This window comes from Orycteropus afer, unplaced genomic scaffold, assembly GCF_000298275.1.
Source record: "Orycteropus afer afer isolate SDZICR_OR568_19922 unplaced genomic scaffold, OryAfe1.0 scaffold00044, whole genome shotgun sequence".
Taxonomy (NCBI): domain Eukaryota; kingdom Metazoa; phylum Chordata; class Mammalia; order Tubulidentata; family Orycteropodidae; genus Orycteropus; species Orycteropus afer.
The window spans coordinates 6,035,629-6,059,038 of record NW_006921631.1 but is presented as its reverse complement, the minus strand read 5'-3'; the positions used below and the strand labels follow the sequence as shown (position 1 = coordinate 6,059,038).

The 23,410-nt window shown below is 40.3% G+C and overlaps 1 protein-coding gene across 1 annotated transcript in view; it reads right to left on the bottom strand.

Moving 5' to 3' along the window:
- The window catches only part of ADCY10 (adenylate cyclase 10), a 113,955-nt gene that overhangs the window by 13,307 nt on the left and 77,238 nt on the right, over nucleotides 1-23,410 (bottom strand). The window contains exons 24-25 of the mRNA XM_007937730.1: nucleotides 19,471-19,646; nucleotides 9,328-9,484 (exon numbers count right to left, since the gene is read on the bottom strand). Coding sequence (XP_007935921.1) covers nucleotides 9,328-9,484; nucleotides 19,471-19,646 — 333 coding nt within the window. The remainder of the gene's footprint in view (nucleotides 1-9,327; nucleotides 9,485-19,470; nucleotides 19,647-23,410) is intronic.

Here is a 23,410-nt window from a genome sequence, read left to right as displayed (position 1 = left end):
GATTGTAGAACAGACTATCAACTGCTCATATGCAAGTTCAACTTGAAGTTGAAGACAATTAAAACAAGTCCACGAGAGCCAAAATATGACCTTGAGTATATCCCTCCTGAATTTAGAGAACATCTAAAGAATAGATTTGATGCACTTAACACCAATGACAGAAAACCAGAAGAACTGTGAGATGACATCAAGATCATCATCCATGAAGAAAGCAAGAGGTCATTAAAAATATGAGAAAGAAAAGACCAAAATGGATGCCAGGAGAAACTCTGAAACTTGCCCTTGAGCAGAGAGTAGCTAAAGCAAATGGAAGAAATGACAAGATAAAAGAGCTGAACAGACGATTTCAAAGAGCAGCTCCAGCAGACAAAGCCAATTATATAATGAAATGTGCAAAGACCTGGAGTTAGAAAGCCAAAAGGGAAGAACATGCCTGGCATTTCTCAAGCTGAAAGAACTGAAGGACAAATTTAAGCCTCAAGTTGCAATACTGACAGATTCTATGGGCAAAATATTGAATGATGCAGGAAGCATCAAAAGAAGATAGAAGGAATACACAAAGTCACCATACCAAAAACAACTGGTCGATCTTCATCCATTTCAGAAGGTGGCATATGTTCAAGAACCAATGGTATTGAAGGAAGAAGTCGAAGCTGCACTGAAAGAACTGGCAAACAACAAGGCTCCAGGAATTGATGGAATTACCACTGAGATGTTTCAACAAACATGTGCCTCATTGGAGGCACATAACTCAGTTATGCCAAGAGATTTGGAAGACAGCTACCTGGCTGACTGGAAGAGATCCATATTTGTACCCATTCCAAAGAAAGGTGATCCCACAGAGTGTGGAAATTAACAAACAATACCATTAATATCACATGCAAGTAAAATCTTACTTGCATGTGATATTAATTCAAAAATGGTTGTAGCACTATATTGATAGAGAACTTCCAGAAATGGAAGCCGGATTCAGAAGAGGATGTAAATTGAGGGATATCACTGCTGATGTCAGATGGATCTTGGCTCAAAGCAAAGAATACCAGAAAGATGTTTACTTGTGTTTTATTGATTATGCAAAAGCATTTAATTGTGTGAATCATAACAAATTGTGGATAACATTGAGAAGAATGGGAATTCCAGAATACTTAATTGTACTCATGAGGAACCTGTACATAGACCAGGAGCCTGTCATTCAAACAGAAAAAGGGAACACTGCATGGTTTAAAATTGAGAAGGGAGTGTGTCAGGGTTGTATCCTTTCACCATACTTACTCAATCTGTATGCTGAGCAAATAACCTGAGAAGCTGGACTATATGAAGAAGAACATGGTGTCAGGATTGGAGGAAGAATCATTAACAACCTGCAATATGATGACCACACAACTTTGCTTGCTGAAACTGAGGATGACTTGAAGCACTTACTGATGAAGATTGAAGAATAGTCAGTATGGATTACATCTCAATACAAAGAAAACAAAAATCCTCACAACTGGACCTATAAGCAGCATTGGAGAAAAGATTGAAATTGTCAAAGACTTCACATTGCTTGGTTCTACAATTGACGCCAATGGAAGCAGCAGTCAGGACATCAGCAACGTATAGCACTGGTCAAATCAGCTGCAAAGGATCTCTTTCAAGTGCTGAAGAGCAAAGATGCCTCATTGAGGACTAAGGTACACCTGACACAAGCTGTGATATTTTCAATAGCTTCATATGCATGTGAGAGCTGGACAATGAATAAGGAAGACCGAAGAAAAATTGATACTTTTGAGCTGTGATGTTGGTGAAGAATGCTGAAAGTACTGTGGACTGCGAAAAGAACTAACAGGTCTGTCCTGGAGGAAGTGCAGCCAGAATGCTCCTTGGAGGCCATTCTTTTCTCACCTACTTTGGTCATGTCAGAAGGGACCATTTCCAGGAGAAGGATGTCATGCTTGGTAAGGTGGAGGGTCGACAAAAGAGGGAAAGGCCCTCAACAAGATGGATTGATAAGGTGGCAGTGGTCATGGGCTCAAGTATAGCAAGAATCATGGAGCTGGCTCAGGACCGGGTGGTGTTTCGTTCTGCTGTGCATAGGGTCACTATAAGTCGGAGATGACTCAACAGCACCTAACAACAACAACAAAAAAAACACAAAGTAATCTATACATTCAATGAAATCCCAATCCAGATCCCATCATATCTTTAAGGATATGGAAAAACCAATCACTAATTTTATATGGAAAGGAAAGAGACCTCGGATAAGAAAAGCACTACTGAAGAACAACAGACTAGGAGGTCTCACACTCCTGGATCTCAAAACCTACCATAATGCCACAATAGTCAAAACCTACTGGTATTGGTATAATGACAGACACACAGACCAATGGAATAGAATTGAGAACCCAGAAATAGATACATCGACCTTTGGTCAGCTGATCTTTGACAAGGGGCCTAAATCCATTAAATGGGGAAGAGAATGTTTGTTTAATAAATGGTTCTGGCAAAACTGGGGATCCATTTGCAGAAAAATGGAACACCATACACAAAACTAACTCCAGATGGATCAAAGACTTAAATGTGAAACCTAAAACTATAAAGTTCTTCAAGGTAAAACTAGGGGCAAATTTAGGGGCCCTGATATATGGCATAAATACACTATCAAGCATAACCCATAATGCACAAACAGCAGAAGAGAAACTAGATGAGTGGGACCTTCTAAAAATTAAATTTTTATGTGCTTCCAAAGACTTCTCCAAAAGAGTCAAAAGAGAGTCTATAGATTGGGAAAAAATATTTGGCAATGACATATCTGACAAGGTACTTAACTCTAGAATTTACAGAAAACTCCAACACCTCAACAACAAAAAGACAAACAATCCAATTAAAAAATTGGTGGAAGACATGAATAGACACTTCACCATACAGGATATTCAGGCAGCCAACAAACATATAAAGAAATGTTCACGATCATAGCGACCCCTCCTTGGGTTTCCAAGGCAGTATTACTACGGAAGTAGATTGCCACATCTTCCTTCTGAGGAGTGGCTGATGGGTTTGAACTGCCAGCCTTCAGGTTAGAAGTCAAGTGCCTTAGGAAATATGCTACCATCAAAACAACAATGAGATAACATTTTGCTCCAGCACTAGTGGCAGAGTTCAACAAGACAGAAACTAACAAATCCTGGTGAGGATGTGGAGAGACTGGGACTCTTATACACTGCTGGTGGGACTGTAAAATGGTACAATCACTGTGGAAAGCAGTATGGCGATTCCTTGAAAAGTTGGAATTAGAAATACCAGTTGACCCAGCCATTCCATTACTAGGTATATATCCAAAAGAAGTGAGAGCCATGAGAAGAACAGATATATGTACACCCATGTTCATTACAGCACTATTTACAATAGCCAAAGGATGGAAACAACCTAGGTGTCCATCAACTGAGGAATGGATAACCAAACTATGGTACATACACACAATGGAATACTATGCAACCCTAAAGAATAATGTAGAATTTGCAAAATACCGCATAATGTGGATGAACTTGGAGGACATTATGCTGAGTGAAACAAGTCAATCACAGAAGGACAAATATTGTATTAGTCTGTTATTGTAAAGAGTCAAGGAAAGGTTTATCTATGGAAGGAAATTTCTTTGTTGGTTACCAGGGTGGGAAGGGAGGGTAGAGAACAGTGTTAGACAGACAGAGACAAGTATTGATTTAGATGAAGAGAAGGGCAATGAACCAAATGTGCGTGATCAACATGGTGGGATTGAGGAAGAGGAAGACATTGAGAAGTGCATGGGAGGTAAAGCCAACAAAGATGAACCCTTTTGTACATACCATACTGCATTGACAGTGAAGGTAAACATGGATACACACGTGATAGATGGGTAGACAGGCTGAACTATTATGTAAGTCTATGCAGCGGGGAGTGTGCCCAAGACCATGTATAGGGTTGGCAGACTGTTTCTACAAGTGTATTGGTATGTTCTGTAAGAATTCCCAGGTATATAGTAGAGCTGACAAGGGACAAGGTTGTAGTCACTTCTTGGCCACAGCGAGCTACCCAGAGGGAGCGAATAGTTGGGCCCATGGGCTTAGAACCATAGTCACAGTGGGCATAACATACTACACAAATCTCAATGGGCATAACATACTACACAAAAACATTGTTCCACATCATATTTTGGCAAGTAGCGACTGGGATCTTAAAAGATTACAAGTGGCTATATAGATGCAATGATGGATCTCTCCTCATCCAGAGCAAAGAAGAATGAAGAAAATCAAAGACACATGGAAACAAGTAGTCCAAGCAACTCATACACCATGTGATCCTCAGTTTATATGATGACTGCAAGACCAGAAGAACTAGATGGTGCCCGGCTACCACTGTCAACCATTTGGAGGGAGATCTATGTGGGAGATCCTGGATGGAGTGGGACAACAGTGTGGAACAAAACTCAAAATCATTAAAAATAATAATATAAGGGACCAGGTGTGCTGGTCTGATAGAGCCTGATGGAACCACTGAGACTATGGTCCCTAGCTGCCCTTCAGGTCTGGAATTGAATCCAGTCCTGTGGCTTCCAGCCAAACAAAAGACAGACATATGAATTGAACATTTACATTAGGTAGATATACTCCTTGGAGAGAACAATCATGGGAGAATAGAAGGGCTGTGTATGCACAGGGAGATAGCTCAGAGGGCAGGAGTGTATGGGAGGGAAGGACACAGGGAAGAGGTAACTATGGGGAGGAAGTGGGAAGGGAGCTTTGTATTGTGGTAAATTGTAGTCAATGTCATGAGACAAAGTATATGTGAACTGCTATATGGAAAGTGAATTTGCTCTGTAAACCTTCATCCAAATCACAATTAAAAAAAAAAAAGAGGCAAGTCCCTGGGTACTTGTTAAATCACAAAGTCAGTCTTAGGAATTCCTTTATTCCTGGGTTGGAAAATGCTTCAGATATCGGTACCAGAAGGGAAAGATAGGCAGAAATGGCATTGGGGGAGAGACAATTTTTGGTCAAATAAAAAAATACAAAAGTTTCAATAAAGCCCAGGACTTGTGGATTTGGATCAAGAGAACTGAGTCCAACTGCTTCACTTTAAGGAGCTCTGGTGGTGTAGTGCCTAGCCTTTGACTGCTAACCAAAGGGCTGGAAGTTCAAAACCACCAGCCACTCCTCAGAAGGAAGATTGGGCAATCTACTTCCGTTGTGATACTGCCTTGGAAACCCAAGGAGGGGTCACTATGAGTCAGATCTGACTCGACCACAGAACTGAGTCCAACTGCTTCACTTTAGCAGGAGCTCTGGTAGCATAGTGCCTAAGGCACTTGACTGCTAACCAGGAGGCTGGTGGTTCAAACCCACCAGCCACTCCTCGGAAGGAAGGTTGGTCAATCTACTTCCGTAGTGATACTGCTTTGGCAACCCAAGGAGGGGTCGCTATGGGTCGGGTCCGACTCGATGGCACATAACAACAACAACAACATATAAGTGTCTGAGGTTATGTGGCTTTCCAGTGGTCACAATACAGACAGGCGGAATCCTGGGCACCACTCTCCTAGCTCTCACTCTGGTTCTTTCTTTATCCCACACTGAGTGACTCTTCTGCTTCTGAACACAGAGTAGAGCACAGGCCCTGATGTTCTGCCCTCGGTCACCACCATCTTATTAATAAGTATCTTTTGATTCACTTTCCAATTTTGACTTTTCTATTTTATCCTCCCCAACCTCCCAATTCCAATTCTGTTTTAAGGAGATAGTCTCAAGTGCAGAGGCCAAGTAAAGTATTCATTCAATATATATTTACTGAGCACCTATTATGTGCCAGGCACTGTTATAGGTGCTCAGGATGTGAATAAGACAGCAGAAAAGTTCTCTGCTGTTTTGGAATTTACAGGCTAATGGAGACAGACCATGAATTAACATAAGAACAAACAAGAAAATGCCAGGTGATAATAAGAGCTAATAAAGTAGGGTGCCAGTTTAGAGAGTAAGTGGTAAAATTGTTGTTAGTTGCCATCAAGTTGTAGAATAGAATGAAATGTTGTCCGTCTTGTGCCATCTTCACATTCATTGGTATATTTGAGTCCACTGTTTTGACTCTTGTGTTAATTTATCTCATTGAATGTTGCTTTCATCTTTGTTGGCCATCTACTTTACCAAACATGATGTCCTTGGTGTTGCTTGATGACAGGTCCAAAAGAAGTGAGTCAAAGTCTCGCCATACTCACTTCTAAAGAACATTGTGGCTATATCTCTAAGATTGATTTGTCCATTTTTCTAGCAATCCTCAGTATATTTTATATTCTTTGCAACACCACATCCCCAATGCATCAATTCTTTTCCTGTCTCCTTTTTCATTATCAAACTTTCACATGCATTTGGGGCAATTAGAAAGATCATGGCTTGGGTCACATGCACCTTAGTCATCAAAGTGACATCTTTTTAAAACTTCAGAGAAATCTTTATAGTCACCTTGCCTAATGCAATACATTGTTTGATTTCTGACTGCTGCTTCCATGGACTTTGATGGTTGACCCAAGTAGAATAAAATCACTGACAACTTCAATTTTTCTCCATTTATCATGTTTATAAGTCCAGTTGTAAGGATTTTTGTTTTCTTCACGTCCATGTGTAATCCATCCTGAAGGCTATAGTATTCAACCTTTAGTAAGTGCTTCAAAATTTCTTTACTTTTGGCAAGCAAGATTATATCATTTATGTATCACAGGTTGTTAATGAGTCTTCCTCCAATTTTGATGCCGTATTCTTCTTCATATAGTCCATTTTCTCAGATTCTCTGTTCACCATACAGATTGAATAAGTATGATGAAAGGACACAACCCTGCTGCACATCATTTCCAATTTTAAACCATGCTGAATCCCCTTGTGGTTGTTAGATACCATCGAGTCATCTCTGACTCACAGCGACCCTATGCACAGCAGAACGAAACACTGCCTGATCCTGAACCAGCTCCATGATTCTTGCTACTTGAGCCCATCGCCACTCCCACCTTGTCAATCCATCTCGTTGAGGGCCTTCCCCTCTTTCGTCAACCCTCCACCTTACCAAGCATGACATCCTTCTCCAGGGAATAGTCCCTTCTGACAACATGACCAAAGTAGGTGAGATGAAGTCTGGCCATTCTTGCCTCCAAGGAGCATTCTGGCATTCCAAGGAGCACTTTCTCCAGGACAGACCTCTTAGTTCTTTTAGCAGTCCATTGTACTTTCAGCATCCTTCGCCAACACCACAGCTCAAAAGCATTAGTTCTTCTTCAGTCTTGAATCCCCTTGTTCTGTTCAAATACCTGCCTCTTGATCTATGTACAAGTTCTACAAGAACACAGTTAAGTCTTCTGGAGTTCCCATTTTTTGTAATATTATCTGTAATATTTGTTATGATCCATACAGTTGAATGCATTCACGAAGTTGCTAAAGCACAGCTAAACATTCTTTGCTTTCAACCAAGACCCATCTGACAATAGCAATGCTATCCTTCATCCCATGTCATACTCTTCTGACTCCAGCTTGAATTTCTGGCAGTCCCTTGTCAATGTACACTGTAGTCATTTTTTAATTTTCAGCAGAATTTTGCTAGCATGTGATATATTATTTTTAAACTGTCAAGCCAAAAGTTTTTCTTTTAAAAAAATAAAAGACTATAGTGTGAAAAGTTTTCTAAACCAATACACATATGTGAATCTTTTAATCAAGTTTCTCTTAGATATGTCCAAGGGTTTCTCTCCACAAGTTTGCCAAATCACAAGATGTTAAAACTAAAAATTCTCCTTGGAGAGTGAAATAATTCTGTATCATATATATACTATAAGATCCCCTCACTGTGACTCACAGATATCAACTGTAAATAGATTGGAACAGAGTCAGCAGATAATGTTTCTCTATAGGTAATATGTTTAACACTGAAACAAAACTCTTGCTGTCAAGTCAATTCCAACTAATACTGCCTCTATGGGACAGAGTAGAACTGCCCTAGAGGGTTTCCAAGGGAGCTCTGGTGGCACAGTGCCTAAGGCATTGGATTGCTAACCAGAAGGTTGGTGGTTCAAACCCACCACCCACTCTACAGAAGGCAGATGGAGAAATCTACTTTCAGAAAGATTTACTGCCTAGGAAACCGAATGGGGGTCGCCATGCTACGGAATCAACTAGATGGCAGTGAGTTGATTCTGGTTTTGTTTTTTTAAAGTGTCTCCAAGGCTGTAAATCTTTATGGAAGCAGACTACCAAATCTTTCTCTTACAGAGTGGCTGGTGAATTCAAACCACAGCCTTTCAGTTAGCAGCCAAACACTTTCACCACTGTTAGCATGTGATATTAATAATATTATTTGATAATTTCTGCATTGTTTGATTGCCTTTCTTTGGTATGGGCACTGATATAGATCTCTTCCAGTAGGTTGGCTGGTAGCTGCCTCCCAAATTTCTTGACATGGACAATAAATGTTTCCAGTGTTGCATCTCTCTTGAAACATCTCAGTATTCCAGCAGTTCCTGGAGGCTTGTTTTTTGCTAATGCTGTCAGTGCAGCTTAATCTTCTTCCTTCAGTACCGGTGTTTTCTGATTATACGCTATCTCTTGAAATGGTTGACCATCAATCAATTCTTTTTAATACAGTGGTTATGTATATTTTCTCTTTTGATGCTTACTGTGTCATTCAACTTTCAGAAATCTTTCATGGTTGCAACTTGAGGCTTGAATTTTTCTTTAGTTCTTTCAACTTGAGGAATGCTAATTGCATTCTTCCCTTTTGGTTTTCTAATTACAGGTCTTTTCACATTTCATTAAAATACTTCACCTTATTTTCTCAATACACCTTCAAAATCTGTTCAACTCTTTTATTTCATCTTCCATTTGTGTTAGCTATTCTATGCTTAAGAGCAAGTTTTAGAGTCTTTTCTGACATCCATTTTGGTCTTTTCCTTCTTTCCTGTCTTTTTAATGACCTTTAACTTTCTTCATGAATGATATCCTTGATGTCTTCCCACATCCCTCCTGGTTTTCGATCATTAGTGTTCAGTGTGTCAAATTATTCTTGAGATGGTCTCTAATTTCAGGTGAAATGTATGCAAGGTCATATTTTGGTCCCTAGAATCGAATCATAGGCAACAAATGGTGGTGGTCGAAAGTGGTCCTGTGATAAAAATATTTGAGAAATGGTGGCCTCAGTAAAACAATTTAGCTATGAAGGCTTTTCTTATATCATGATTTTGAATCTTGATTGATTTTTGCTAGGTTTTTCTCTCCACATGAGAGTCAGACATTAAAAAGCAAGACATAAACTATTTTAGGTTATGCAAAAATAAGCTACCTGGAAATGATCTTGGGTTTCCAGTGCCGTATTCACTTGCATTATAGCTGCCAGGTGGGCATAATACTTGCAGTGACAAAAATAACCTGAGCTATAAATCTTCCATAGCAAGGAAAAGCAGACGATTTGCTGGTAAAGTTGTGCCAACCTCTTCTTCCTATTAGATAAGTAAACACAGACAGAACATAGAAAGACGGTAATCATCATCATGCATTAGAGGAGCTCAAAGACATAGTGTTCTCACTACACACTTGGGAATCAAAATTGACTTGAGTTTCAGGCCTACTTCCATCACTGACTAACAAGCACATTCACTGATTTTTATGAAGCATGTTTTCTCCATTGTAAAATGGAGATCATGATACCAACTTTGCGATGATTAAGATAACATATGTAAAGCACCTACCTATTCCACGGTAGGCAACTGTTATTTAAATGAAATTTAAATGAAATTATTTAAAAAGCACTTATATATCATTCATCACATTTGATTCTGATGGAAATCCCATAAGAACAAAATAAATAAATAAATAAATAAACACTGCCATTGAGTTGATTCTGACTCAGTTTCCAAGGGTGTAAATCTTTATGGGGGAGCTCTGGTGGTGTATTGCCTCAGGCATTTGACTGCTAACCAGAAGGCTGGCAGTTCAAACCCACTAGCCACTCCTTGGAAGGAAGGTTGGGCAATCTACTTCCATAGTGATACTGCCTCAGGAACCCAAGGAAAGGTTGCTAGAGTTGGCTCCGACTCAACAGCAGTGAGTTTGGTTTGGTTTGGTTTAAATCTTTACGGAAGTTGATTGCCTACTCTTCCTCCTGCAAAGCAACTGGTGGGTTTGAACCAGTGACTTCTGGTTAGTAGCCAAATGCCTTACCACTACACCACCAGAGCCCCTTACCCCATAAGAAAGGAAGGAATAATTAACCCCATTTAACAGATGAGGAAAGTGAGACTCCAATAGACAAAGTAATTAACTCAAACTCACACAGCTAAGACTCAAAACCCATCAGGTCAAGTCAGATCTACTCTAGCCCAACCAATCCAGTGTATTATTTTCTGTACTGCACATTGCATTCCAAACAAGGAACCAAGTCTCATCTCAACAAAGGAAATGAGCATTTTCAACAAAGGCATTCCAGCAATGGAGTGTCACAGGTGGTGGTGACTATCCTGTGGTTTTCAAAGGGAGGATGGACTACCTTCTCCAAACAAGAGCTGGTTTAACTAATAATGTAGCCAAAAATCCTCTAGATTTGGGACTGAAACAATGAGAGCCTAAAAAACATGGATGCAACATTAGTGATTTAACAAAAGAAAACAAAATATAATTAGAAATATTTCTCAAAAAGGTTTAAAGTAAAGATGAGAAAGAAGATTGTAGAGTTGCTAAATAAAGAACTCCAAGTGCTTTCAATTTAGACACTGAAAATATTGATTCTACTGTGGCAAAAAGGTTCTAAGGAAACATGGACTAAGTAAAATCCCTTATCTCATGGAGGATGGTCATGGCGGCTGTAGGAACTCTAACATTCAATATTGTTTCTTACTGTCTCCATTTTAGAAAGGATCACCTTTTAACTAGTGAGTGTTTTTAGCCAACAGCTCTACAGTTTCTTCCTCTTCAATACCTTTTCACCTTGTGCAGTGCTTCTTGCTTCTTTTATATAACGTGGTTGTAAATTAGGGTTGTCAGATTTGCCAAATGAAAATACAGGATGCCCAATTAAATTAGAGTTTCAAAATGAAGAAGTTGTTTTTGGTATGTGTGTTGTTGTTGTTAGGGGGCGTCGAGTCAGCTCCAATTCACAGAGACCCTATGTACAACAGAACAAAACACTGCCCGGTTCTGCGCCAGCCTCACAAAAAATCCTTGCTGTCCCTGAGCCTGTCGTTGCAGCCAGTGTGTCAATCCATCTTGTTGAGGGCCTTCCCCTTTTTCACTGACCCTCCACTTTACCAAGCATGATGACATCCTTCTCCAGTGAATTGTCCCTTCTAACAACACGACCGAAGTAGGGGAGACGGAGTCTGGCCATTCTCACTTTCAAGGAGCATTCCAGCTGCATTTCCTCCAAAACAGATTTATTAATCCTTCTAAGTCCGTAGTACTTTCAGTGTTTTCACCAACATCAAAACTCAAAAGCATCAACTCTTCTTCAGTCTTCCTTATTCATTGTCCAGCTTTCACATGCATATGAGACCATTGAAAATACCATGGCTTGGGTTATGTACACTTTAGTCTTCAAATAGACATCTTTGCTCTCAGCATTTTAAATTTTTAACTTTGCAGCAGATTTGTCCAGTGCAATACATTGTCTGATGTCTCGACTGCTACTTCCATTGGTGTTAATCATAGAGCCAAGTAATATGAAATTTTTGACAACTTCAAACTTTTCTCCATTTATCATGATGCTTATGGTCCACTTGCATTTTCTTTATGTCTTTCAATATTGCAAATTGAGGCTTGAAATTTTAATTCAGCTCTTTCAGCTTGAGAAATGCCAAGCATGTTCTTTCCTTTTGGTTTTCTTTGCACATTTCATTATAGTAATTGGCTTTGTCTGCTGGAGCTGCTCTTTGAAATCTTCTGTTCAGCTCTTTTATCTTGTCATTTCTTCCTTTTGCTTTAGCTACTGCCCATTTAAGAGCTAGTTTCAGAGTCACTTCTGACATCCACTTTGGTATTTTCTTCCTTTTCTGTCTTTCAATGACCTTTTGCTTTCTTCATGGATGATGTTCTTGATGTCATCCCACAATCCCTCTGGTTTTTGGTCATTGGTGTTCAATACATCAAATCTATTCTTTCATTGGTCTCTAAATTAAAGTGGGATATACTCAAGTTCATATTTTGGCTCTTGTTGACTTGTTTTAATTGTCTTCAGCTTCAACTTGAACTTGCCTATGAGCTGTTGATGGTCTGTACCACAATCAGCTCCTGACTTTGTTTTGGCTGAAGATATTGAGCTTCTCCATTACCTCTTTCCACAGATGTCTTTGATCTGATTCATGTGTACTCCATCTGGTGAAATCCACAGGTATAGCTTGGGTTTCCAAGGCAGTATCACCATGGAGTATGTTATTGAAAAAAGGTATTTGCTAAGAATAAGTGGTTGGTCTTGCAAAAATTCTATCATGTGACCTCTGGAGTAATTTCTATCACCAAGGCCATATTTTCCAACTACTGGTGATTCTTCTGTTTCCAACTTTTGCATTCCAATCACCAGTAATAATCAACACATCTTGGTTGCATGTATGGTCCATTTCAGAATACAGAAGTTGGTAAAAATCTTCAATTTCCACAACTTTGGCTTTGGCGCTTGATGCACAGATTAGAATAATAGTAGTATTAACTGGTCTTCCTTATAGATGTGTGGATATTATCATTGACAGCATTGTACTTCAGTATAGATCTTGAAACATTTTTTTGAGATGATTAATGCCATACCATTCCTCTTCAATTTGTCATTCCCACCATAGTAGATCATATGGTTGTCTGATTCAAAATGGCCAAAAACAGTCCATTTCAGCTCACAAATACCTAGAATATGATTTTTATGTGTTCCATTTCATTTTTGACAACTTTCAGGTTTCCTAGATTCATACTTTGTACATTCCATATTCTGATTATTAATGGATATTTGTAGTTGTTTCTTTCCATATCCTGTCATGCCACTATGTGTAGGTCCTAAATATTGCATGGGATATGCATGTATGTTTTTGTTATGTGCCACTGAGTCAGACTTGACTTATAGTGACCCCTCCTTGGGTTTCCAAGGCAGTATCACCATGGAAGTAGATTGCCCAACCTTACTTCCAAGGAGTGGCTGGTCGGTTTGAACCACCAGCCTTCTGGTTAGCAGCAAGTGCCTTAGGCACTATGAAATTATTCGTTGTTCATCTGAAATTCATATTTACTAGGCATTCTGAAGATGAGCCCATCAAGTCGGAAGGCACTCAAAATTTGACTGGGAAAGAGTTGACTCCTCAGAGTAAAGATGACCTTAATGATATGGATAGAGGAAAGTTTTCAGAATATCCATTGGCTGATGTGGCACAAGTTAAAATGAGTAGAAACAGATGCAAACATCCATTAATGATCGGAACACGGCATGTATGAAGTATGAATCTAGGAAAATTTCAGGTTGTCAAAAATGAAATGGAATGCATAAAGATTGATATTCTAGGCATTAGTGAACTGAAATGGACTGGTTTTGGTCATTTTGCATCAGACAACCGTATGATCTACTATGCCAGGAATGACAAATTGAAAAGGAATAGTGTGACATTCATCATCACAAAGACTGTTTTGAAATCTATCCTGACATCCAATGCTGTCAGTGATAGGAAAATATCCATACACCTAGACAGAGAATAGTTAATACTACTATTATTCCAATGTATACACCAGCGCCCCAGATCCAGGAAAGGGAGGGAGCACTGGGGACCAAAAAAGTGGTGGCAGGATCCAGGTAGGAATTAGGTAAGGGGAGGGCAGAGAGGTTTCCAACAGTTAAGGGAGACAAATTTGACTGTCAGTTTGCGATCCTGTGGGACTTGCACATTGCTGTGAGGCTTGAGGCTGTGCCACCAGTGTTTCAAACGCCATCAGGGTTGCACATAGTACACAGGTTTCAACGCAGCTTACAGACTGAAACAGACTAGGAAAAAGGAAGAGGCCATCCACTTATCAAAAAACTGGTCAGGGAAAACCTTATGAATAGCAGAGAAATACTGTCTGATACATTACTGGGCAACTGTATGAATGGCTTGGAAACATTCTCCAACATAGTGCAGGAAGATGAGCCCCTTGGATCAGAAGGCACTCAAAATACGACTGGGAAAAAGCTGCCTCAACAGAATAGAACCAACCTTAATGATAGGATAAAGTAAATCTTTCGGGACCTCCATGTGCTGACGTGGCATGACTCAAATTGAAGAGAATTGGCTGCAAACATCTATTAATATTAGAACATGGACTGTACAAAGTATGAAAATTGGAAGCTGTCAAAAATGAAATGGAACACATAAAGATTGATATCCTAGGCATTAGTGAGCTGAAATGGACTGGTTTTGGCCATTTTGAATCAAACAACCATATGATCAACTATGCCGGGAATGACAATTCGAAAAGGAGTGGCATGGCATTCATCATCACAAAGGATGTTCAATGCACACCTGTGGCTTCCAGCCAAACAATAGACAGCCATATGAGTTGAGCATTTACTTGGGGTGGATGCACTCCTTAGAGAGAACAAGCATGGGAAAAGAAGGGCTGCTTATGCACAGGGAGACAGCTCAGGGAGCAGGAGTGCATGAAGGACACAGGGAAGTAGGAGGGAGATGTTGCATTCTGGGAAATTGTGGTCAATGTCATGAGATGAAGTGTATGTGAACTGCTGTATGGAAAGTGTAATTGCTCTGTAAATTTTCACCCAAATCACAATAAAAAGAAAAAGAAAGAAAGAAAGAAAGAAAGAAAGAAAAAGATGTTCAAGATGTGTCCTGAAGTACAATGCTGACAATGATAGGATAATATCCATATGCCTACAAGGAAGACCTATTAACATTACTATTATTCAAATTTATGCACCAACCACCAAAGCCAAAGATGAGAAAATTGAAGATTTTTTATCAAGTTCTGCAGTCTGAAATTGACCGAATGTGTAACAAGATGTGTTCATTAGTACTGGTGATTGGAATGCAAACATTAGAAACAAAGAAGAATCACCAGTAGTGGGGACATTTGGACATGGTGACAGAAATAATGCTGGAGATTGCATGATAGAATTTTGCAAGACCAATGACTTATTCATTGCAAATACCTTTTTTGAACAACACAAATGGCAGCTATTCATGTGGACTTTACCAGATAGAGTACACAGGAATCAGATTGACTACATCTGTGGAAAGAGGAGATGGAAAAGCTCAATATCTTCAGCCAAAACAAAGAAAGGAGCTGATTGTGGAACAGACCATCAACTGCTCATATGCAAGTTCAACTTTAAGTTGAAGATAATTAAAACAAGTCCACGAGAGCCAAAATATGACCTTGAATATATCCCTCCTGAATTTAGAGACCATCTAAAGAATAGATTTGAAGCATTGAACACCAATGACCAAAAACCAGAACTGCAGAATGACATCAAGAGCATCATCCATGAAGAAAACAAGAGGTCATTAAAAATATGAGAAAGAAAGAAAAGACCAAAATGGATGTCAGAAGAGACTCTGAAACTTGCCCTTGAATGAAGAGTAGCTAAAGCAAATGGAAGAAATGACAAGATAAAAGAGCTGAACAGAAGATTTCAAAGAGCAGCTGGAGAAGACAAAGCCAATTACTATGATGGAATGCGCAAAGACCTGGAGTTAGAAAACCAAAAGGGAAGAACACACTTGGCATTTCTCAAGCTCAAAAAACTGAGGAACAAATTTAAGCCTCCAGTTGCAGTATTAAAAGATTCTATGGGTAAAATATTGAGTGTTGCAGGAAGCATCAAAAGGAGATGGAAGAAATACACAGAGTCACTGTACCAGAAAGACCTGGTCAATCTTTGTCCATTTCAGAAGGTGGCATATGTTCAAGAACCAATGGTATAGAAGGAAGAAGTTGAAGCTGCACTGAAGGAATTGGCAAAGAACAAGGCTCCAGGAATTGACAGACTACCTACTGAGATGTTTCAACAAACGGATGCCCCGCTGGAGGCACTCACTTGGCTATGCCAAGAGATTTGGAAGAGAGCTACCTGGCCAACTGACTGGAAGAGAGCCATATCTGTACCCACTCCAAAGACAGGTGATCCTACAGAATGTGAACATTATCGAACAATATTATTAATATCACACGCAAGTAAGATCTTACTGAAAATAATTCAAAAACAGTTGCAGTAGTATATTGACAGAGAACCTCCAGAAATGCAAGCTGGATTCAGAAGAGGACATGGAATAAGGTATATCATTGTTGATGTTACATGGATCTTGGCTGAAGGCAAAGAATATCAGAAAGATGTTCACTTGTGTTTTATTGACTATGTAAAAGCATTTGATTGTGTGGATCATAAGAAATTGTGGATGACATTGATTTGGTGAGTAGTGACTGGGATCTTAAAAGCTTGCAAGCAGTCATCTAGATGCAACAATGGGTTTCTGGTCATCCAGAGCAAAGAAAAATGAAGAAAACCAAAAAGTCATGGAAAGAATTATTAGTCCTAGGACTGGTACACCATGTGATCGGCAGCCTATAAGACTATGAGACCAGAAGAATTAGATGGTGCCAGGCTACCACTGTCAATCACTCGGATGGGGATCTATGTAGGAGATCCTGCATAGAGAGGGAGAATAATGTGGAAAAAAACTCAAAATCATTTGGGAAAAAAAAAGGGGGGGACCAGGTTTGCTGGTCCGATAGAGCCTGGTGGAACCACTGAGACTATGGCCCCTAACTGCTCTTCAGGTCTGAAGTTGAACCCACACTTGTGGCTACCAGCCAAACAAAAGACAGGCATAGGAGTTGAACATTTACCTGAGGTAAATACACTTCTTGGAGAGAACAATCATGGGAGAAAGAAGGGCTGTTTACGTGCAGGGAGACAGCTCAGAGGGCAGGGATGCATGGAGGGATGGACACAGGGAAGAGGTGACTGTCAGGAGGAAGTGGGAGGGGAGCTGTTGCATCATGGGAAATTGTGGTCAATGTCATGAGACAAAGAGTGTGTGAACTGCTGTATGGAAAGTAAATTTACTCTGTAAATTTACACCCAAATCACAATTTAAAAAAAGAAAGAAAGAAATTGTGGATAACATTAAGAAGAGTGGGAATTCCAGAACACTTAATTGTACTCATGAGGAACCTGTACATAGACCAGGAGGCTGTCATTTAAACAGAACAAGGGAACACTGCATGGTTTAAAATCAAGAAGGGAGTGCATCAGGACTGTATCCTTTCACCATACTTATTTAATCTGTATGCTCAGCAAATAATCTGAGAAGCTGCACTATATGAAGAAGAACATGGCATCAGGATTGGAGGAAGAATCATTAACAACCTGCAATATGCTGATGACCCAACTTTGCTTGCTGAAACTGAGGATGACTTGAAGCACTTACTGAAGAAGATTGAAGAATAGTCTGCAGTATGGATTACATCTCAATATAAAGAAAACAAAATTCCTCACAACTGGACCTATAAGCAGCATTATGATAAATGGCATCAGGATTGGAGGAAGACTCATTAACAACCTGCAATACACAGATGACACAACTTTGCCTGCTGATAGGATGACTTGAAGCACTTACTGATGAAGATTTAAGACTATGGTCTGCAGTATGGATTATATCTCAATATAAAGAAAACAACAATCCTCACAACTGCTCCAACAAACAACTTCATGATAAATGTAGAAAAGATTGAAGTTGTCAAGGACTTCATATTAATTGGTTCTACAATCAACACCGAGGGAAGCAGCAGTCAAGAAATCAGATGATGTATTATTGCATTGGCAAATCTTCTGCAAAAGACCTCTTTCAAGTGCTGAAGAGCAAAGATGTCTCCCTGAAAATTAAGGTGTGCCTAACCCAAGCCATGGTATTTTCAATCGCCTCATACGCATGTGAAAGCTGGACAGTGAATAAGGAAGGCCAAAGAAGAGTTGATGCTTTTTGAGTTGTGGTGTTGGAGAAGAATGCTAAGAGTACTACGGTCTGCTAAAAGGACTAACAAATCTGTTTTGGAAGAAGTGCAGCCAGAATGCTCCTTGGAAGCGAGAATGGCCAGACTTCGTATCACCTACTTTGGTCATGTTGTCTGAAGGAACCATTCCCTAGAGAAGGATATCATGCTTGGTAAAGTGGAAGGTCAATGAAGAAGGAGAAGGCCCTCAACAAGACGGATTGACATAGTGGCTGCAACGATGGGCTCAGGTATAGCAAGGATCATGAGGCTGGCCCAGACTGGGCAGTGTTTTGTTCTGTTGTGCATAGGGTTGCTATGAGATGGAGCTGACTCCACTCCACGGCACCTAACAACAACAACAACAACAGGCATCCTGTATTTTATCTGACAACCCTGGATGTATACCACATTCCTACTTCCTCTTCCTTCTCAGCAAGATCTCTAATGAACCTGCCACCCCCTTCTTTTCCTGGAGTCTCCAGATAACAGACAGACTTCTCAGGGGCCTGCCTTCAACATGAAGAGGAGCTCAGCTCTACCTCATTTCCATCCTAAGGAACCCCAAATTTAAAGAGACACTTGGAAAGCTGGAAAAGGCAATTTTTGGTAGGGTCGCTAAAGAATTACAGCAACTTGCTCCTAGGAATACGTATTTGTATCATGGCAGAACTTAGCAGGAATACTGCTACAATATGGAAGATGGAAGAGAAATCCTATGTTAGCTTTCCAGATCCTCAGCTAGGTGACATCTTCCCTGATATGAAGTGCAGGTGGAATATTCTTAAAAATTTTATTATGGAAAATTTCAAACATATACACAGGAGAGTATAATGAACCCTCATGTATCCAATATCTAGTTTGAACAATTATCAGCATTCTTATTTCATCTACCCTTTTACACATTCTGCTCCTCATGATTATTACTTTTTATAGATAGCATATACATACATTGAAATACAAAAGTGTTTACAGTACAATTTTGACAGATAGATACTCTCATCAACCCTCATCCTTACTGACATACCTAGACAGGTGGGCAGTTTTGTTCTTTGGCAGATGTCTTCAGGATCTGCTATTTTTCTTTGTGTCAGGGACAATACCCAGTATCTTGGCACTGAATGGAAGAGGACTCAGGAGTAATGGTGCAGATTTTAGTTGCAACATGGATGGTTAGGGATATGGAAGGGAGGGAGTGAGGGCTTGAGCTCCCTCCTTTGCAAGGGATCTGTTACATTTATGTCACCTGGACTCCCTTTGGCAAGAGCTGCTCATGAAGGTCTGGGGCAACCCAGCCATGGTCTGAGAGTCACTCCCACCCTTTCTCCCAAGTGACTGATGATTGGTTAGAGCCAAGCAAGAGTCGTTGCACCCCACTGAGACCCAGGTTTTGGCTGACAGTTGGAGTATGTATCATCTCCCTTCTCTGGGGAATGAGATGAGACTCTCACCTCTCCCCAGCTCCTTCCCTTACCCTGGAGGTGCGTTCTCTTGGGTCTGCTGATTCAAATAATGAAAGTGTCTGGTTTTCTCAATGTGGGTATGGAGAAACAGAGAGAATAAGGAGTAAGGAAAATTTCGGTTGAGGAGTTTCAGTGCCTTCCTCAGCATTTTCTTGGCGAGTACCATCTGGCCCATGTTGAAACAGACCTACATAGAAATGAGAGAGAAAGGGAGAAAAGAGGAAAAGCAATAATTTGGACTCAGTATATTCCAAGTACATAGTGGCTAAGGCATTTGACTGCTTTCCAGAAGGCTGGTGGTTCAAACCCACCAGCCACTCTTCAGAAGGAAGACTGGGCAATCTACTTCCAGAGAGATACTGCCTCGGAAACCCAAGGAGGGATTGCTATGAATTGGATTTGACTTGATGGCAGTAAGTTTGTGGTTTTTTTTTTCATTTTGAGTATGTTCCAACAATCATATCTGGGAATTCTTATCAAAAAGCTAATTTATGCCCCTGGTGGTACAATGGTTAAGCACTTGGCTGATAACTGAAAGGTCGGCTGTTTGAATCCACCAGTCTATGGGAGAAAAGACTGGTGATCTGCTCACATAAAGATTAAAGCCTAGGAAACTCTATGGGCAGTTCTACTCTGTCCTATAGAGTAGCTATGGATTGGAATCTACTCAATGGTATCCAACAAGAACATGGCCAAGGAACAAAATTTAGCAAGGAGTCCTATTCTTCCTTCTTCACTAGATTTTCAAAGAGAGCCATTGCCTAGCTGTGTTCTAAGTACTGAGGTGATTGTGGAAAATGCAAGTTGTTAGGTCCCATCCCAGAGTGCAAAGCTGGGTCTCTATGGTTAAGGCCTGATGGAAATGCATTTTTATATATTCCCAGATGAGTCTCATTTATATTCAATTTTGAGAATCACTACTATAGAAGGCAACTACTCAGACCTGGTAATGGGCTTCCAGACTATTCTGTGCTTATCCCAACAGGCAGGGCCACCTTGACATTGTTCTGGAAAGGCTTCTGACTCCATAGACTAGAAAGAGAACACTACTTTCCCACCCCAAACCCAAAACATTCCTCCCACTTCTCACCAAGGTCTGAAATTTCATCATAGAAGTCACTTTACTCCTTTGAGTCAAACTTTCAATTTCTTCTCCCAATCCCATGCAAATCTCTTGGAGGTTAAGTGATAACTGGACATTTAAGGCAGAGTGACAAGAAAGACTGAGAGATAGACAACTGAGGAAATGAAGGCAGTTTCTTGCTCACAGTTTTGCTCTGTGTCAGGGGTTAACTGTGGATAAACTTTTATAATCAATATTATTTCCTCACAAAGGAGGACTGGGGCAAACTTTCCCTGCTACTTCATAGGATTTCTGTGTTATTTCTTCAGGGCAGGAGTCCAGAGAGTATGTCAAAGGAGGAAAAGCCCTTCTTGGCAAGGGAAATTCCCAGGAGCTCTGTGGGTACTTCCTCTCTTAAACTGGGTAACACCTCCCTCTCCTTACAGAGACCTAGCAGCCAACTTAAATTTTGGCAATACATGAACAAGTAGCATGAAAAACCTTAAGGATTTTGCTGCCTCTCAGTAGAGCCAAAGGGACTTCTATGAGCAGTATAGGCATGCATTCGCTCTTTATCAAGTCCTCAAAGTAAACTCGATACTTTCATCCCCAAAACTGCTCTTGACTTTTCTTCCTCTCCATCCATGCAGCATGATACCCTTCTCCAGGGACTGGTCCCTCCTGATAACAAAGTGCAAGAGATGAAGTCTTGCCATCCTCACATCTAAGGAGCATTCTGGCTATACTTCTTCCCAGTCAAATTTGTTCATTCTTCTGGTGGTCTATGGTATATTCAACATTCTTTGTCAACACCATAATTCAAATGTTGTCAATTCTTCTTTGGCCTTCCTTATTCACTGTCCAGCTTTCATATGCATATGAAGGAACTGAAAATACCATGGCTTGGGTCAGGCAACCCTAAGTCTTCTTTGCTCTTTAGCACTTTAAAGAGGTCTTTTACAGCAGATTTGTCCAATGCAACACGTCATTTGATTTATTTCTTCTTCTTCTTTTTCTTTAAATAAAGTTTTATTGGAACATAGTCACACTAATTTGCCTAAACACTGTCTATGGTAGTGTTTGCTACAAAGTTGAGTAGTTGTGGCAGTCTGTATGGTCCACAAAGCCTAAAATATTTGCTATCTAGCTCTTTAGAGACATTTGCTGATCTCTGCTCTAAAATCTGGTTTCACTTTTTATAAGGAAATCACAAAACAATTTTTGGTGAGAGAATCCCAGAAGCTGTCAGTAGATCCAGAAAGGGTCCAGAAGATTTCCTTCTATTATTATTATTTTATTTTTTATTGTGCTTTGGGTGCAAATTTACAAAGCAATTTGTTTTCCATTCAACAGTTCATGCGCATTTGATTTCACACCCTGATTACCATCCCCAACCATTAAAATGCTCTCCTCCCCTCATTTCCCTGTGACTACCCACTCCTGTGCCCTTCTTAACTATGCACTCTTGTCTGTCAGCTTTCCCCCTAGGTGAGTGCTGCCCCTCTGATGCCCATGGCTGATTGCTCTAAGGGGTGCATCTCCCTAGAACAGGTGGGTGCATTACCCTGGCGTAGGTGTTCTGCATGTGGGTCTTTCTACTGTTGGGCTGAGAACCAATCCATGGAAGTGAGTCCATTTCTAGACCTGAAGGGTAATCTAAGGCCATAGTCTTGGGCATTCCACCAGTCTCTACCCAAACAAAAATTCTTGTCATTTTTGTGTTTTCGAATTTTGTTTTATATTTTTCCTCCCATTCTATCAAGGATCTCCAGTTTTGATCCCTTTCTGAGTGGTTGGCATTGGTAACCAGGCACCATACAGTTCTTGTGGTCTTGGGGTCATGAAGGCTAAAGTCCTCGTGGTCCATCTTATCTTTGGACTAATTGTTTTCAGGTGCTTTTGATTTTCTTCACTCTCCTTTGCTTCAGATGAGAGGAGACCAATAGTTGCATCTTAGTTGGCTGCTCAAAAGCTTTTTAGACCCCAGTCACTACTCACCAAAGTAGGCTGTAGAACAAGATTTTTATGTACTATGTTGTGGCATTTAAGCATGATGTCCCCTGAGACTATAGTCCCAAGTCCACAGGTCTGGTGATGCTCTCTCTCTCAAGGTATTTGGTTCTCTCTGAGAAGTCATGCCAATTCTGTCTTCTGTTACTTCTGTGATGTATGTAGCTAATTTTGTAGCACAAGTGCATATGTAAGATTATCTTCAGCCAAATCTATCCTCGGTCTAGGATATATTCCTGTTCGCCTACCCACACCTGATTTTCTCACCTGTCTATACATTTATCTGTAGCCTGGTGTTTGGTGTCAGTGGTAATGCAGTATCGTGCATGCACTAGTATTTGCCTCTGTTGTCTATATCTTATGTGCATGTTTCAGTGTCCTTCCTTTCCCCAGTGTCATCATGCTGGTCACAGACTCTTTCCATACCATCCCTCCCCTCACCCAAATCAACATATGACCCCCAACTAGTCTGAAATTTTCCTCCCCTCCCTCCCTTCCCTGGTAACCAATGAAGTGAATTTCCTTCCCTGAGTAAACCTTTCCTTGACTTTTTACATTAGTGGGCTCATACAATATTTGTCCTTCTGCTATTAACTTATTCACTCAGCATAACATCCTCTAAATTCATCCACATCATGAGATGATTCGTGTATTCTGCATTATTTATTTATTTATTTATTTAATTGTGATTTGGGTAACAGTTTACAGAGTAAATTCACTTTCCGTGCAGCAGTTCACATACATGTCTCATGACATTGACTACAATTTGCTCCAATGCAACAGCTCCCCTTCCACTTCCTCCCAATAGTTACCTCTTCCCTGTGTCCATCCCTCCATGCACTCTTGCCCCCTGAACTGTCTCCCTGTGCATAAACAGC